The sequence below is a fragment of the Zea mays genome, chromosome 2, assembly GCF_902167145.1.
Source record: "Zea mays cultivar B73 chromosome 2, Zm-B73-REFERENCE-NAM-5.0, whole genome shotgun sequence".
NCBI lineage: Eukaryota > Viridiplantae > Streptophyta > Magnoliopsida > Poales > Poaceae > Zea > Zea mays.
The window spans coordinates 124,622,047-124,641,005 of NC_050097.1; the positions used below are offsets into that span (position 1 = coordinate 124,622,047).

Here is an 18,959-nt window from a genome sequence, read left to right on the forward strand (position 1 = left end):
CCAGCCACGCGCCAAGGGCCACACCCCATACGCGACAAACTCCTCAACCAGATCGCGCCCGCTACTCAGGCCGGCCGCGCACCGCAGGGCCCCTTCGTCTGCATCCTCCTCCGCTACTTCAAATCGCGGGTATGCTGAGTAATAATGCGAACACATCTCGGCCACAGGGAGCCTCGGATGGTCTTCGACTGTGCCTTCGGCAACGTATAACCAAAATTCCCACCAGTTGCCCCATTTATTGCGGGCACAGGGAACCAACTCAACGACTTCCATCGAAGTCTTGCCCGTCTTCGGCGTAAACGTGCAAGATCCAAATTGAGCAATCTTATTTCCGATTTTCCTTTTCTGCCAGTGCAGACAATAATACTTCGCAAAGACTTCGACCGAGGGCTGCCCGCCGTACGAAGTCGTTGCCCATACATATTTCGCCAGAGCCACCACGACATTTGGCGTCAGCTGGTGGACCTGGACGTTGAACCTACGCAGAACTTCTCCCACAAATCGATGTGCGGGCAGACGAAGGCCAACAACGGAAAAAGCCTCGAACACAACCAACTCGCCTTCTGGCTCGGGGACCTCCTCCATCCCCGGGACACGTGCCACTATGCCGCCGAAATAACCAAGCTGTTGCATGTCTTGCACGCGGACCGAGGACATCCGCGACACGCCGAACTCCACTGTGTCACCGGCGCGCAACTCCTCCTCCGCCACATTGCTCAGCGTCTCCTCGGACGACGCGCCGGCCGGCGGTGTAGTGGCAGCAGAAGAGGAAGAGGATGGCATCGCTACGTACCGTCGGCGGCGGCGGGCGGTCTGCTTCACACGGGCCAGATCTCCGACGAGCAAGAGCAAGGAGGGCAGACGAGCAGCGAGCGGTTTGAGAAGGCGGTTAGGGTTTTTGCGGAGCGCGGAAAGATAAAGTTCAAAACGCGTCGCCTCCCGCCCCCTTTTATACACAGGGCGCGGCGCTTCGGGAAACCCGCAATCCAACAGTACGGCGTCAATCAACGTTCATGTCAAAAACCCCCGCGGAACCACTTCGAGCGAGGGCAGCGTCTCCACCATCTAGCGACGTCTTCGGCACCAGATGACTTAGTCGAACTGGTCCCTCGGAGGGCAGATGTTGGGGCGAAGGCGAAGACGCCACCCTTCGCTCGATGCCTTCGCCGACCTCGCTGCACCAACGGAGGCAAGACGACGGGCAGACCTACCCTTCGTCCCACATGTCGCCGGACGAAGACCTGTGACGAGGTCGTCTCATCTTGCGACCTCGTCCAACATGGAGGCCCACATGTGATCCGGCCCATTGTAACAGGCCCTGCGTGGCCGCTGCGCATTACGGGCCTAATTTGTAAAGGTCTCCCTGTAATTACGGTATGTAACCCTGCTTTATGGGAATATTCCGGGGATAACCTAGGTGCCTGAGGGCACATGCGTCCTTAACACTGGACGCTGGGCACTCAGATACCTATAAATACCCCCGCGCAGTGCCCTTGAGAGGCTAGATTAACAGAGCTATTGCCATCTCGAGCAAAAACCCTGTTTACATCGCTACACTCCCCCGTTGGATCAACTTGCACCGGAGAGCAAGTTCCAACAGACGGTAATGACTGAAGATCGTCAGTAATTTCACAGTAATGATTGAAGATCCCTCAGTCATTACCGGCCGGGTGAAGCTTCACCTAGAGCTATTGTCATCGTCCGAGACAAGGGGTATCCTGGATGCTAGTAAGACAACCTCCAAGACTATTAAGAGAGCACCTGTCCACAAGGAACCTAGCTTGGTGTCAGTTTGGTAACCCTGGGGTTTGCACCTCTGGGGCCAAGCACTGAGCTAGCCAGGTCCCAGAGCCCTGCAAACTGGGGGCATTATGCAAGTGCTTCCAGGCTTCGCACAAGACACCCTCAGAACGAGATGCCCCCAAGCTAGGATGGCATTTGGACGGGACGACCCTTTGGCAACATGGCCCTTGCGCCAGTCCACCCTTTATTATGGGCAACATGGGAAAAAAGAAAATGTCATTAGATAGATATTTTACAAACTTTATCTGAAAAGAGAAGCGGATTTCCCCCTTTATTATGGCATTTATGGTTATCTTAATGGCAATAACGCATAAGCCTGTAGCACTGACATTAGATATGATTCTCTTGTTTGCTTTTCATGTTTGTCCATATGTTCAATTGTGCATTGGCATTGAATTGTTGCTTGTTTAATTTCAATGTGAATCCAACTAAGCCAGAGAATATGAGTCATCAAATTATATTAATAAGTTTGCTAGTGTGTTTGGGAGCTTCTGTGTCCTGCCAGCATAAATGCACAATTTATAATATCTAATATAAAATATTAACAAATTGTTAAGTCCATGCGATGGTTATACTACAGATTTGTGTGTTCTACACCTGGTTCTTATTTTTTACCTGCTAGACATGTTGCTTGAACTGGTGTTTTTTTATCTTTGCCAATGTTTGCATCGCCAACAGGTTGGACTAGCTGAGATGAAGGTTGCTATTGAGAGAACAGGTGGCCTTGTTGTCTTATCTGAAAGTTTTGGACATTCAGTATTCAAGGATTCTTTCAAACGCATTTTTGAGGGAGGTGAACAGTCTCTAGGCCTTTCATTCAAGTATGTTTTCTGCACGTCCCTCGCTTTTTCTTTCTTGTTTACACATCCTTAAGTTAATCGGTGTGGATAGGTCTGTATCATGATTTATCAATATTTAGTTTTTATCTCCTGGCAAATTATAATAGATACCATACCTAACAACCCAAAAGACTGGTAAGGCACCGGTCTTTGACACACATGGTTTGTTTGGGCTCTCTTATGTCGCCTCCAGCAGCTCGCCCATGTGCATCCCCAAATAGGCACTGTGCATTGCACATTTAGGGTAGCAGTTTCTAGCAGGTTGCGCATTCGGATGCGCATCCCACATCGCGACAAATACTACGCGTTGCTTTGCCTCCCGCTAGGAATCGAAGGAGAGAAGTAAACATTTCATTAAACGATGGTATGCACGATGGGGAGGAACATGCGGATATGCACGACCCCTTGCGAGGCGAGGCTGTGCATTTTGTGCGACAACATGCGCAACCTGCTGGCGTGAATAGTGTGTTTTTGTTGCGCATCCCTGAGCTGCTGGAGGCAGCCTTACTAGGGGGTGCAATGGTTGCTAGCCATAGTTATTAAGGCGGTAAGGCGAGCGCCCCCCTTTTTACCTTTTAAGCAGTAAGGCGTAAGGCGAGGCGATGCCTTAATTATATATAAAATATGTAAAATCAGACCAAATATTATTTATATATCACTAATTCCAAGATAATAAGCAAGCTAGCATATCTATAAGACCTAGCAGGCCCATTTTAGCCTAGTAAAAGAGAGAAATAGAAAAAAATAAGCCCACTAGTCAGCCCAGTCTAGCCCAACAGTTTTAAGGTTACCTCACCCAACACCCCTCAGTTCCTCAGCCGCCGCCAGCAATTCCACCCGTCGTTCTCTTCTCCCTCTCCCTCCCCCTCCCCATGGCTCTCCTCCCTGCTCGCCGCCGCCGCCATGACCTGCGCACCTCAGCCGTCGCGCCTTGCACGCTGCCGCCAGCGGGACCTGCGCGCCTCAGCCGCCATGCCCTGTTGTCGGTGGGACTTGTGCGCCGTCGTCGCCACGCTTTGCCCGCCACCGTCGCCACGCTCTGCACACGGTTGCTACCTCTTCCTCGCGCCCCACCTCGCCCTCTTCCCCACGCCTTACACTCACGGTAAAGCGACCACGACGCCTTGCCCTCCAGCCTTGCCTTACCGCTTTAACGACGCCTTAATAAGCATGTTGCTAGCCCAAAAGGTTGTGGTCGACCCAGGTTATGTTGTGTTGTGTGACCCCGTAGGGTGAAGCCGGTTTGGTTCTGTTTGTTGGTTTGACTAAGAGCTTCTTAGTGCAATACTGTGGGGACAGTCTTTCCCCACCGGCCAAGCTTCTTAGTGCAATCTAAATTATTTTGAACTGCTGAATTTAGAAAATTGTTTAAATATAAATTACTATTTGCCTATTTGGAATGTCGGACAAACAAAATCATGTCTTTAGGAGTTCCTATTGTGCTTATAAAAGAAGAGCAGCAATGAGATTTCTAGCCAACTTGATTATACTGGAGTACTGGACAGTGTGCGACTATGTGCCTGTTTGGGAGGGTTCCCAGGTGGCTTCGGCTCTTTTCCGGAGCCCTCCCAAATGCGATGCGAAAAATGGCTCCATAGGTGGAGCAAGAGCTGTTTTAACGTTTGAGAGCCGGAGCCAGAAAAACTAGCTCCCAACTGCTCCGTGTTGCTCGCATGCCCTTTCGCCCGTGGACTGAGCATGCGGGTGCGGCGGTACTATGTGAAGATCTCGGTGGCGGCGGCAGGTCGCGCCTCGACGCTAGCAGTGATGGTGACGGCATGGTGAAGAGGAGCACGGCCGTGAGCGTCTCCACACTGACGGTGCATAAGACATACTTCTGCTTGGCTTCCATGTAGTCGGACGGAGGGCAACATGAGTGTGGCCAGGGATGGAATGCACATTCCAGCTTCCGTGCCTAGCCGTGCTGTGTGAAGGCGCTGTCGAGGAACGCGGAGGCCCGGGACATGACGACGAGCATGGTTCATGGTAGGTGTAGCGCGCAATACATGCACAAGGTGTTCGTCCAAATGTCTAAAATGGGAGGAGCTGTTTTGCCAAATGATTTGTACAAAAGATGTGGCTCCTATGAAGAAGCTGCTTCTGTAGAGGAGCCGGAGTCGGAACTATTTTCAAAGGAGCCGGAGCTCTACCAAACAGGCCCTATATGTTTAAGGTTTATTTTAACCAAATCCAGTTGCTTTTTTTTGGTTCATTGTCCATGCCAATGAGAAACAGTTATTATGTGCACTGCATAAATTATTCGAGCCTGCTATTTTCTTCAATTAATCTGGTACATGGACTAAGTGACTGATTGATACTTTTCCTAACATAAATTAGTTGTTCTTACTACACATTGGTATTTGGTAGTGGTGTATTGGGGTGGGACTGAATCATCTATTCTGTTGAATCAATACACTTAACACAAACCCTTGCAACATGTTGTTACCATGTTTTTTTTGGGGGGGGGGGGGCTTGTCCCGAAGCATTTCCTTGGAGAAGTTGAAGTGGCCACAAATATGTTTCTTTTGCATAATACATTTTGATTTCATAAAGGAAACAACACTCAATTGCTAGAAGTAAAAACACACAATAGAATTGCTTCTCAAAAGCCAACAAATCCATAATGTAGGGAACCATAAGATCCCATAAACTGGATGTTGTTTTTACTACTCTTATAAGCTCGCATACTACTTTATATACATAATTCAGAACACCTCCTATTGTCATTTTGTGATATTAGTGTAATAACTCCTAAAGTGCAATTATTTGTGGTTTGTCTTGTTCTGCAGTGGTACAATTGAAATAAACTATTCGAAAGATATTAAAGTCCAAGGTATTATTGGACCATGCACATCTTTGGAGAAGGTACAGCTATTTGTATTGTGTTCTCATTGTTCTTTAAACTGGAGGTATTGGTATTGAAATTTGGCTCGATGTTTGCACACCTCAGAAAGGAGCCGTGTGTGCTGACACAATTGTTGGTCAAGGAAATACAACAGCATGGAAAATGTGTGGGCTCGATAGAAATACTTCTCTGACAGTATTTTTTGATGTCTCACCGAGTGAACGGTCGAGCCAACCAGGACACCAAAATCCCCATTTGTATATACAATTTGTAACAAGGTATTTCACCCTTTTGCCACCTTCGGTGTAAGAATGTCTCAATATACTAAATGTCCTGATTCTTTGTAGTTACCAACACCCAGATCCCATACAGTGCCGAGCCCGAGTGCCCTGTGTGCCTGTGCGGTGGGGCTGTGTTCGTGGTCGTGATTCACCTGGGCAGGTGCGGTGTGGGTCATCTGGCCATTCAGCGTGAGCGGTTGAGGTGCTGAGCGCTTGGCGACCTGTGGGGCTGTGGGTCGTGGTTGTCAGCTGACTTGGGCTAAAAACCTTAAAACAAAGAAATTTTGATACAGTGGCATGTACAGTTCTTTTTTCTGGTTTAAACCAAACTAAAATTCGGTTTTCCGGTTTAAACCAAACTAAAATTCGGTTTCTGAAGATTGGTAACTGAAAAATATTGCAGCCTTTTCGATTCCGGTTTATTCGGTGTTTGGTTTTCGGTTTTTTTTGTCCGAGCCTACTTTTAGGCGCCTACTCGTGCAACAGCTAGCCTCCCTCACCACACGGTTGAGTTCCATGGAGGTGCAATAGTCAACACGACTGGCTGCACTGGAAGCCATACAACTTGTCGCTGCTCTGACCCTGCCCTCTCATGGGTTCCCTATGACCTACCAAGGTGTGACGACATTCTAGCCACCTCAATTGTGTCAGTCGTAGCCACCATGCCTTCTTCCGACACCACGCAACAACAACAATTCTATTATGTGGTCACACAGCCATGCACACTACACCTTACCACACCCCTGGCCTCGCTCCCATGCACCAACAACCACTTCCCCTACACCCAACCTCCCCATCCATCTCATTCCATTCCATCATTCACCATCTCCAATACATGGCTGAGTCACTACACACTGCCCATCACCACAATGGTCGATTCCAACCAAGGTTATTAAGGCGTTGCTTAAGCGGTAAGGCGACCGAGAGAAGCAAGGCATCCTATCGCCTTGCACGCGAGAGTAAGGCGAGGGGAAGAGGCGGCGGCGTGTGGGTCGCGACGCATGGCGATTGTGGTGAGGGAGCAGCTGCGGGGAGGGATAACTGCAGGGAGGGAGAAGCTGTCTGTTGTGGTGAATTGTGAAGGCGTAACCCTAAATTGGGCTAGGCTAGCCTGACTGGTTGTGGGCTGATTTCTTTTTCCTTTTTCTTGTTTTCTCTTCTAATAGGCTGAAATGGGCCTAATAGACTGCTTGCTTGTTACCTTTAAATTAGTGATTGTAACTAATATTTGGTCTAATTTTTATATTTATCTATATAATTAACGCGTCGCCTCGTCTTACGTTTTACCGACTAAATGGTAAAAAGGGGTCGACCGCCTTATGTCGCCTTTCCGCCTTATTAACTATGGTCCCAACCACATCACAACCACTGTCAGCCACCCTCACTTCCATAAATTATCATTTCCAATTTTGGCAACATGGCTTAATTACTGTGAACATTTTTTCGTCGCCATCATATCCTAGAGTCGGACAAAGTGTGGCTCATCTCATTCCACCTCATTGGGGGCGCACAACATTGGTTCTACTTGCTGGAACGCGATGAACCCGGTATTTCCTGGCCACGTTTCAAGATCCTCTGCCAACAGCATTTCAGGCCACTCGCTCGACACAACCCACTAGGAGAGTTGGCGTGATTGCCATTGCGCTCTTTAGTGTCCGACTACCAAGATTGGTTCCTGACACTTCTCTGCCTTACTGATTAGCTAGCACCACACCTGCAAGTGCAGCTCTTTGTAGCAGGATTACCAAAACAACCATGTATCGACGTCGAGCTATGCACACCGGATGATCTCCAACAAGCCAGTGTGAGCATGAGTGTTGTGTGCGAGCTTCTGATGGTCCACGGACTGGAGGTAGCCGCAGACCATGCCTTATAGCTTGCGATTCAAACACACTTGGGGCGTCAGGCTCACTTTCGACACCAGTGTTTTCAAGTCGTCCGACTAATCACAATTAGTCGGCCTGGTTAGTTTCTGTAGCCCGATTTGGTGTAGCGACGCGATTAGGTGTCCTGGTCGTTCAGTCGTCTGACTAGTCGTCGCCTAATCGTGACTAGTCGGGCGACCAGGGCCTGTGGGCGACCGGCAAGAGGGGAATTTGCTGGGCTGCTAATGGGTTGCAGCCACTGGCCCATTAGGGCTTCTACTGCAACTTCCAGCAGTCACCCTCTTCTATTTTCTGCCCGCCCTATCTTTCATGTGCCGCCTCCCTGTTTGGCGTTGCCTCCTGCCGCTGTCTGGTTCCTCGCGCCACCGCCCCCTCCTCACTGGTCGGCTGCCGGCCAAACCTTGACCCCGGCTACCCCTCCTCCTCTGCCCCGAGCTGCCACTCTGATCCTTTTCCTCTGCCACCGGTTTCCCCTCCTCTACCTGCTCGAGTTCCACAGCTCCAGTCCATAACTGTAGATCACCGGCGGGCGGTGGCTGCTCCATATCACTGGCGTCTCCAACACCAGTGACAAGATGAGCTCGTCATCTCAATATGCAAGATTCCCCTTACTCCCCCTTCTTTGTAGTTCTGTTCCGTGACTTTGTCTGTGTCTTTGTGACTTACCTCTGTCGGTGCCAATGCCTAACTAATGGCGGTTGCTGCTCTAATCCTAAGGGGTCGACTAATCGCCCTGGTCGTCGCCTAATCGCGACTAGTCGACTGGTCGGTCCTAGGGTTCGACCAGGCGACTTGAAATCATTGGCCGACACAAGCAGCGACGACACTGTCTACAGAGTGAAGTTTGAAATAGGGGTATTAGATAGGGGGTGGGGATAGGATAGCTGTTGCAGACAACCTTATGGTGACAAAGTCACCTGCTTTGGTCGTGCCACAGACGTCTAGCTCTGCGTGGGCACGAAACCATTTCCCATCACCTGCTACACCATTCCATTAGGCAGCTACAACCTCGTCCTCGGCGTCGCGTTCTAGCGCTCACTTGGACCAATTCTATGGAACCTCCACGATCACTAGATGTCATTCTGGTGTAATGGCCACCATATTTAGTGGCATGGCGCTGGGAACCTGGCTCCTCCAGCAACTACAACATCAACCTGCACCATCTTTGATTGCACAACCACTACATGATCACCTCCTTGCTGCCTTCGATGATGTCTTCACTACATCAATGGGTATGTCACCAGCAAGGACATAAGACCACCACATTCACCTGGTGCCAAACACGGGACCGGTGGCCGTATGCCCCTACCGCTACCCTCAATTCCAGAAGGATGAATTGGAGCTCTAGGTGGTTGAGATGCTCATTCATGGGATCGTAAGGCCAAGCTCTTTGGTCTTCTCTACCTTGGTTCCCCTCGTCAAGAAACACGACAACTCATGGTGCTTCTGCATCGACTATCGTGCCCTTAATGACTGTACGTTAAAGGACAAATATCCAATCCCTATTGTGGACGAACTCCATGGCACACACTTCACCAAGCTTGACCTACGTTCTAGGAACCATCAAGTCTGAATGCACACCGAAGACGAGAAGATGACGTTTTGCACCTACCATGGCCACTTTTAATGCCACTTAGGTTTGACAAACGTCCCGGCCACATTCTAGAATCTAATGAATGATGTCATGCGACCCACGTCCGTTTGGGTTGTTTTTTTGATAATATCCTCAATTATAGTCCCTTGTGGTTAGAGCACTTGTAGCATGTCAAAGCAGTCTTTGATGTCCTTTGTGCCAATTCCCTCTACGCCAAGCTCCAAATGTGCCTTGGCACCACGTCCATCGCCTACCTCGGCCACATAATTTCAGTCGAGGGTGTCGCCATGGATAGCGACAAGGTGGCGGCAGTGGTCTCTTGACCCTAGCCGCGCTCCGCCCGTAGACTTCGAGGCTTTCTAGGCCTTGCGGGCGACTATCACAAGTACATTAAGGACTTCGAAGCAATTGTCGCACCACTCATTAACCACTCCAAAAAAGAGGGGTTTTAATGGGGCATAGAAGCAGAAGCAACATTCAATGCATTGAAACATGCCCTTTCAACAACATGTGTCCTCCAACTATCGGCTTTCTACATGCCTTTCGTTGTCTACTGGGACGCCTTTGGTACCGGCATGGGTGTCGTCCTACACTAAGGCGTAGGCCTCTGACCTTCTTCAACATGCCCTTTGCTCCACGTCACTTAAAGTTGGCTACATACGAGCGAGAACTCATCGAGATGGTGCAAGCAGTACGACATTGACGACAATACCTGTCGGGGCGTCACTTACTCATTCGGACCGACCACTACATCCTGAACTTCGTCCTCGACCGACAACTATACGTCATTCCACAACAATGGATCAAGTTGTTTGGCATCGACTTCACCTTGGTACATCGCCCTGGTTGCCTCAACACAGTGGTTGATGCCCTCTCTTGCCACAATGTCGACAACAACGACAACATATCACTGGTCACAAACATGGCACCCCTCTCCAAATCGACCTCTCTGACGACATCACCTGATATGCCACCACACACCAGTCTTACATCGACATGTTCAACAAATTCAATCATGGCGAGCTAGGCGAATCATGGTGCACACATGGCAAGCTGCTGCTCCACGACTTCAAAGTTTTTCTGCCAGTGCCCTCCATTATGTTGCCCTAGGTCATGCAGCTCGCCCACATGGGACACGAAGGCTTTTGAGCGTAGGGGCGATGTTTCTTGTGTGGCTGTCGGGAGCGTGATGATCCCTGGCTGCGCATTGGCTCTGCCTCGGGTGCTTCTGTGGGGATCATAGTGCCCGCGTCGCCCTTGCCACCGTTGTCCGTTATGGTCCCTAGCGCTCCTGCTGTGCTCGTCGACCTCGTTGCCAGTGGGGGTGCCAGACCCTCTCAGGTTCCCTCCACCCCTCGGGTACGAGCCTAGGTCCGCCACCTCTAATCCTCCCCTCAAACAGATGTGTTCGCCACCTCTAACCCTCCCCTCAGACATATGTGTCTGCGGCGCATTCCACCCTTGTTGTTGTTGCCCGTTCGACCATGGCCATCGGCTAGACACGGGAGCGGGCTGCGGCTCTCGCCTGGGAGCAGGAGCGTGCTTCTTTGGAGGCTCTCGCTTACCAATTCGCCGAGGCTAAGCTCCTCCTTGGTGGTCCACCGCATGAGCCCGCCACCACTAAGGTCGTCCGTGACTATGAGGCTTCGGTGGTCGCAAACCTCCACGCCCAGGCCACCGGTGTCCAGAACATCTGATCCCTGGTGTCGGTCGTCCGCTACGCCACCACCTCTTACGCCCGTTGACGGGATTTGCTCTTCCTCACCCTGTAGCGCTAAGCTTTCGACGACCATGTTCTCGCTGACTGCCCCGCGCTTGGCCTTTCCAAGTTGTGGATGGACAATGTCGTCCTCTCCTGGATCCTCGGGACTCTCACCGTCGAGCTGCAAGACATCGTCCACGAGCGTGGGGGTACGACTCGTCAGGCTTGGCTCGCTCTTGAGGCCCAGTTCCTTGGCAGCTGAGACTCTCGCGCCCTCCACCTTGCCGTTGTCAAGCGGATTCTTCGCTACCTTCACGGCACCCTTGACTTCGGTCATCTGGTCCAGCATTCCACACCGGCCGAGCTTGTTGTCTACACCAATGCTGATTGGACCTGCTGCCCGGACACGCGACGCTCCACGCCCGGTTACACTGTCTTTTTGGGAGACAACCTTTCCTGGTCTTCCAAGAGGCAGCATGTCGTCTCCCGCTCAAGTGCTGAGGTTGAGTACTGTGCTGTGGCCAACGGTGTGGCTGAGGCGTCTTGGTTGCGCCAACTTCTCCTGGAGCTCCACCAGCCTCTTTACCAGAGCACTCTTGTCTACTGCGACAATGTCAGTGCGGTGTACCTCTCCAACCCTGTTCAACACCAGCGTACGAAGCATGTTAGGATCGACCTCCACTTCGTCTGTGTGTGCGTCACTGTCGGCGATGTTTGGGTCCTGACATCTTCACCAAGAGGGTTCCCTCCTCGGTGTTCTCCGACCTTTGGTCCAGTCTCTGTCTGCAATAGCTAGAGTTTTGAACCGGGGGGGGGGGGGGGTTGTTAGTGTTTATGTATTGTGCTCCTTGGGCTTTTTGTTCTAGCCCTATGGGCTGTTTGTATTTTGAATCATCTTTTCCTCCAATAGAAGACATTTCAAATCTGTTTGTTGTGAAGATATCTTTTGGCCCGTTTCCTTTTGTGATTCATAAAAATCGAGACATGGCATTAGCATTTTATTTTTTATATTTGCAGGAAGAGTTCGATGCAACACGGTGGCTTGATAGATCTCTCATACGTCTTTGCTCAAGATTTGGGGATTATCGGAAGGATGACCCCTCTTCATTTAGTTTGCATTCAAATTTCTCATTGTTCCCTCAGTTCATGTTTAATCTGCGGCGTTCACAATTTGTTCAGGTGTGCTGACATGCATTTTCACCTTTACGTACAGCAAAATGTTTTTGCTTCATTAATACTGTCAGATTTTATCTTACAGGTTTTCAATAACAGTCCAGATGAGACAGCTTATTTCAGGATGTTACTCAATCGCGAGAGTATCACTAACTCGGTTGCCATGATCCAGCCTTCCTTGATATCATTTTCCTTTGATTCACCTCCATCTCCGGTGTTTCTAGATGTGGCATCATTAGCGGCAGATCGTATACTGCTACTTGATGCGTACTTTAGTGTTGTCATTTTCCATGGCATGACAATTGCTCAGTGGAGAAACATGGGTTATCAGAACCAACCTGAGCATGAGGTAACTATGATAATCGACAACAATTTCTTCCCTTCATTATTAAGCCCTAGCCTGTCTTTTATTTTGATGCTGAGAGCTATTTTGGTCCTATTTTTCCTTATGGAGTACATTTTTGCTTGAACTTGGTGGCCACTATTGTGCTGGTTTGATGGTTTCACACTAATGGCCTTACATAGTGTATTTTACAAGAACACATTGTGGTTGCATGTATTGTTTTACATTCTTTTTGAGGGCCGACGTGCACACAATCCAAGTGTTCTCACATTCTGATGCTGTCTGTTCATTTTTTCCAGCAATTTGCACAACTATTACAAGCACCACACGAGGATGCGCAGATGATAATAAAAGGTCGATTTCCAGTTCCAAGACTAGTTGTCTGTGACCAACATGGCTCACAGGTTTGTGATCTTTGCACATTTTATATATATACATTCTATTTCTGCTACCTTCACTTTGCAACATTCAACAAATACTAGGAAAATTATTACCTTTGCCTTAGTTGTAAAATTACTTGGATTCTTCCCATGTGATAGTACCTCTGATACCATTTTGTGCAAAATTCCTTAACATCATACCACATTGTGAAGGAAGAAGTGCCTTCAACTTATTAACGTCGCATATTATACAAATCTTTGCAGGCAAGGTTTTTGTTGGCTAAGCTGAATCCATCGGCCACATATAACTCAGCTCATGATGTTGCTCCAGGTTCCGACATCATTTTCACCGATGATGTTAGCTTCCTGGTCTTCTGTGAGCACCTACAAAGGCTGGCTGTTCAGTCTTAAGGACCTGTATGCAATAGTTGTACACCCTATTGGATAGTTGCTGATAATTCATTAGGCTCTTAGGTTGGACTTGTTAGAAAATCTCCCTTTTTTGTTCCTCTTTGCCCACAGTTTTCTGAGGCCAGACTATTTTTCGGGAAACAGTCCTAAAGGAAGGTGTAAATTGCCCCGGAGGTCTGGTATCTGCATACTATTTATGTTGACATCGCCCAGCTTTTCTTGTGGAAAGTCATTTGGGCAGCTTAGGCAATTATCCTTTCAGGCACGTGAGTTTGTAAATGTGACATCGTGGACACTTGACATGCTCTTCGACATTTGATTTTACAGCTAACTTAAACATAAAAAATAGCGCAACTGTAAATTTTTTGTATTATTTCTTAGGCACCATGACTAATTTTTTTCTGAAAAAAATAAATTTGTACCAAAATTGGGATTTTGATATCTACTTTCAATATTTTAAATTGTAAATCGTTCTGGTTTGTAAGATATACGATTTTTATATACTGAACTGAATCTTGTGTATTCATGTCAACCCCGTGTAACCATGTATTTAGACACGTAGAGTCATCCAATACACATCAATGGAGGTGGTTTTCTATAAAATATGTGTGGTGTCACAAAGTAAGGAGTTTTTTTTTTGAAAAAACTTAGGCTTTGTTTGGAATCAACTCAGTTTTTAAGAAATCGGTTTTTATCTTTAAGCTAGAAGAGGCTAGCTTGGTTTTTAAGAAACCAAGAATCTAATTTCTATAAACTGAGTCATAAACTGATATGTTTAGAACTATCTCGATTTCTATAAACTAGTTTTTAAAAACTAGGTGCTTCTAAACATGACCTTAGTTGCATAGGTTAACATAGGTGCACATCATATGTTGCATATATGCTGTGTGTATATATGGGAATACATGGTTTGGGTATATGCTAGGTATAGCCAAGGAAAAATTCTCTATGCGCAACGCCTTTATAAGCATAGCCGGATGCGCGCAGGCGCACAGCCTCATCATACAAATTATAGTTACATATGTACAGCATTATCCTAAGCTCCTCACCCTCAAAAAGACTTCGCAACTCCCCCTCACCTACACTCGCAACGGCCGGCAAGGACAACAATTCCTGCTCGCCAGCCCTGCCCACACGAAGCCGACCGCCATCCACCTCACTCACTCTACGCTTCGCAACCGCCCTTCGCCGCCTACGCCCAGCGCTCGGACCAGGCACAACTTCAGCATCCGTAGCACGCGGCGAAGCCTCCGCCGCTGCCACATCCAAGGCCGCAAAGTAATCCAAGTCCTCATCCGACGACTCTTCCGTCCACTCAACCGAACTCCCAGAGTCACCAAAATCAGAAAACTTAGAAGCAGACTCATCCGATTCATTTCCAGCATCCACGGTCGAAGCCGCCAAAAAATTAGCAGTAGCGGTTGCGTGCGCAGGCCCAAAATCTTGAACCTGCGCAGCAACCAAGGTTCAGCAACATATACAAAATTTCCTAACTACCCACACCCACTAAGCCACCTGCGAAGACTCAGCCGCCGTGGGATCCTCCGCTGCCGGCTCCATCGCCGTCTTTGGGGGATCCTCAGCCCTCGGCACAGCGGTTGGCGACGAGCCACCACCGGACACAGTAGCCGCAGGGGCAGCGAGGGAGCCTTCGACGGTTTCCGGGGGCGGCGCCGGGCCGACCTCGGCCCCGGCCGCCACCGGGTTCGACTCCGCTTCAGGCCGCACGCTGTTCAAAGCTCCGAAGTCCTCCACTTTCTCGTCACGCGCCGCCTGCAACACAGCACACCGATTCAGCAAGCCCACGTATAACCCACATTCAACAACACTAAACAAAAGATAAACATTACCTGATCCCTCGCCCGGTCGGACCGCTCCCTGACCACCTCCCGACCGTGGGGGCCCCACATCCGGTCAAAGAGGGCTCCCGCGGATTCCTTCACCACAGGGTCCTCGACCTTGTAAATCTCGCGCTCGAAATCCTCATCAGATCGGTCGAAGACCTCATAGTGACTGCACCCTTCGCGGGACAGCGCGTTCATCGCCCCTTCGCAGGTGACCAGGGAGGCAAAGGACATAAATCCCTCCACAATGGTCGGGGGCGCCAACAACTCCTCTTGCAGCCACTCAAGGCAGCGAAGGCCTGACTCTCGGTCGGGCACTTCGAAGTCAGCGGTCCGCGCGCCCAGCTCGCGGTATGAGTCCATGAGCTGTTTGCGCGTCCGCTCAACTTCCGAGCGCGTCGAAGCCTCGGCCCTCTCCATGCGGGCCTGCAGAGCGTTGAACCGCGTCTCCCATTCCTCGGCGCGCTGGCTGGCGAGACTACCCTCCACCCGCGCCAGATTGGCCTCCGCCTGCGCCGACTGCGCCTTGGCGAGGGCCTGATTAGCCTCCCTCCTCTCCTCCGCCAGCTGGCGCCGGAGGTCAGTCCTCTCGCCCTCCAGCGCGGCCACCTTCTCCGTCAGCTTGCGGCACTTGCTATCGGCGGCCGACTTTTCCCGGACGGCGTCAGCATGCTGCGCCCGAAGTCTCTCGACTTCGGTAGACACAACTGCCGTAAGGGCCCCCGACGCCACGCGGTCAGCGAAGTCAGCCGCCTAAAAGACAAACATAAGACCACAATCCCAACGAAAGCGGTAAAAATCGAAGTCTAGCCCAACTTAACTGACTTAGCCGCTGCGACGCCTCCCTCAGCCGGCGGGACACAGTGCCCGCTTCGTCCTTGACGGCGGTGAGCGCCGAAATCTCACCGCCAGCGCTGAGAGCGCTACCCTTCGCCCCAGGCACCGTGGCAGACACCGTGGTCGCCACCGCAGGCGGAACAACAACAAGTTGCCCCTCGCCCGATCCTGCAACGTATCAACAGTCAAAAAAAACTCGGGCCAACGACTTACCAGTGAGATAATCATCCACACTAATATCAGTGCCGAAATCGGCAACGCGCTTCCCCGGCGAAGGCAATTCTCGGGCCTTCGCGTCTTCGGCCGAGGCAAACTTGGCTCCGCCGGCGCCGGCTGCCTTCACGACATCCGGCACCTTGCTGGACCCAGGGGCGACCGACTTCGCCGCCAGCGTCGGCTGGCTACCGCCGGGGGCGGCAGCCTTCGCGGTCCCCCGCGCCCTCTTCGGCCTAGCCTCGGGCAGCTTGATGATCGCCCGACGCTTTTGCGCAGCTTCCTGACGATCCCGGCGGCCGGCGAAGACTCCCTGAGCTCGGGCGAAGACATCCTTCCCCCGGGGGCCGCGCATGTCCCCATCAACTCCATAGCAAAACTATCGGAGACCCCCAGTCCTCCCATCGCAGTACCAAGCTTCCTCTTCTTAGTGGATGGGGCGGCCGCCGGCGCGGGGTCGTCTTCAGTCTCAGCCGCCGGTTTTTCCCGCGACGGTCGACATCGTCTTGCCCGGGATAACCGCCGTATGGCAGACGGTTCAACTCGAAGACCCTATTCAAGCGATCGTTGGATCCGCGTATATCCCAACTACGCTGGCCCTCCGTCTTTGGCACGTAGCGACCAACAATCCGCACCGCCCCATCCTCCGCCTCACGCACAAATGCGGCGGGATCTCGGCCATGCAAATCTAGTGCGAAGGCGGGACTCCGCACCAGCATCCCGCCACGGGAAGGCATCTGGCGAGGGCATACTTCGCCCAGCGCCCAGCCACGCGCCAAGGGCCACACCCCATACGCGACAAACTCCTCAACCAGATCGCGCCCGCTACTCAGGCCGGCCGCGCACCGCAGGGCCCCTTCGTCTGCATCCTCCTCCGCTACTTCAAATCGCGGGTATGCTGAGTAATAATGCGAACACATCTCGGCCACAGGGAGCCTCGGATGGTCTTCGACTGTGCCTTCGGCAACGTATAACCAAAATTCCCACCAGTTGCCCCATTTATTGCGGGCACAGGGAACCAACTCAACGACTTCCATCGAAGTCTTGCCCGTCTTCGGCGTAAACGTGCAAGATCCAAATTGAGCAATCTTATTTCCGATTTTCCTTTTCTGCCAGTGCAGACAATAATACTTCGCAAAGACTTCGACCGAGGGCTGCCCGCCGTACGAAGTCGTTGCCCATACATATTTCGCCAGAGCCACCACGACATTTGGCGTCAGCTGGTGGACCTGGACGTTGAACCTACGCAGAACTTCTCCCACAAATCGATGTGCGGGCAGACGAAGGCCAACAACGGAAAAAGCCTCGAACACAACCAACTCGCCTTCTGGCTCGGGGACCTCCTCCATCCCCGGGACACGTGCCACTATGCCGCCGAAATAACCAAGCTGTTGCATGTCTTGCACGCGGACCGAGGACATCCGCGACACGCCGAACTCCACTGTGTCACCGGCGCGCAACTCCTCCTCCGCCACATTGCTCAGCGTCTCCTCGGACGACGCGCCGGCCGGCGGTGTAGTGGCAGCAGAAGAGGAAGAGGATGGCATCGCTACGTACCGTCGGCGGCGGCGGGCGGTCTGCTTCACACGGGCCAGATCTCCGACGAGCAAGAGCAAGGAGGGCAGACGAGCAGCGAGCGGTTTGAGAAGGCGGTTAGGGTTTTTGCGGAGCGCGGAAAGATAAAGTTCAAAACGCGTCGCCTCCCGCCCCCTTTTATACACAGGGCGCGGCGCTTCGGGAAACCCGCAATCCAACAGTACGGCGTCAATCAACGTTCATGTCAAAAACCCCCGCGGAACCACTTCGAGCGAGGGCAGCGTCTCCACCATCTAGCGACGTCTTCGGCACCAGATGACTTAGTCGAACTGGTCCCTCGGAGGGCAGATGTTGGGGCGAAGGCGAAGACGCCACCCTTCGCTCGATGCCTTCACCGACCTCGCTGCACCAACGGAGGCAAGACGACGGGCAGACCTACCCTTCGTCCCACATGTCGCCGGACGAAGACCTGTGACGAGGTCGTCTCATCTTGCGACCTCGTCCAACATGGAGGCCCACATGTGATCCGGCCCATTGTAACAGGCCCTGCGTGGCCGCTGCGCATTACGGGCCTAATTTGTAAAGGTCTCCCTGTAATTACGGTATGTAACCCTGCTTTATGGGAATATTCCGGGGATAACCTAGGTGCCTGAGGGCACATGCGTCCTTAACACTGGACGCTGGGCACTCAGATACCTATAAATACCCCCGCGCAGTGCCCTTGAGAGGCTAGATTAACAGAGCTATTGCCATCTCGAGCAAAAACCCTGTTTACATCGCTACACTCCCCCGTTGGATCAACTTGCACCGGAGAGCAAGTTCCAACAGACGGTAATGACTGAAGATCGTCAGTAATTTCACAGTAATGATTGAAGATCCCTCAGTCATTACCGGCCGGGTGAAGCTTCACCTAGAGCTATTGTCATCGTCCGAGACAAGGGGTATCCTGGATGCTAGTAAGACAACCTCCAAGACTATTAAGAGAGCACCTGTCCACAAGGAACCTAGCTTGGTGTCAGTTTGGTAACCCTGGGGTTTGCACCTCTGGGGCCAAGCACTGAGCTAGCCAGGTCCCAGAGCCCTGCAAACTGGGGGCATTATGCAAGTGCTTCCAGGCTTCGCACAAGACACCCTCAGAACGAGATGCCCCCAAGCTAGGATGGCATTTGGACGGGACGACCCTTTGGCAACATGGCCCTTGCGCCAGTCCACCCTTTATTATGGGCAACATGGGAAAAAAGAAAATGTCATTAGATAGATATTTTACAAACT

At 51.2% G+C, this 18,959-nt stretch overlaps 1 protein-coding gene across 1 annotated transcript in view; it reads left to right on the forward strand.

The window, feature by feature from the left end:
- Positions 1 to 18,959, forward strand: part of LOC100191508 (uncharacterized) — a 55,565-nt gene that overhangs the window by 22,382 nt on the left and 14,224 nt on the right. Inside the window, exons 4-6 of the mRNA NM_001136940.2 lie at positions 2,482 to 2,624; positions 5,432 to 5,507; positions 5,593 to 5,765. Of these exons, the coding sequence (NP_001130412.2) occupies positions 2,482 to 2,624; positions 5,432 to 5,507; positions 5,593 to 5,765 (392 nt within the window). The remainder of the gene's footprint in view (positions 1 to 2,481; positions 2,625 to 5,431; positions 5,508 to 5,592; positions 5,766 to 18,959) is intronic.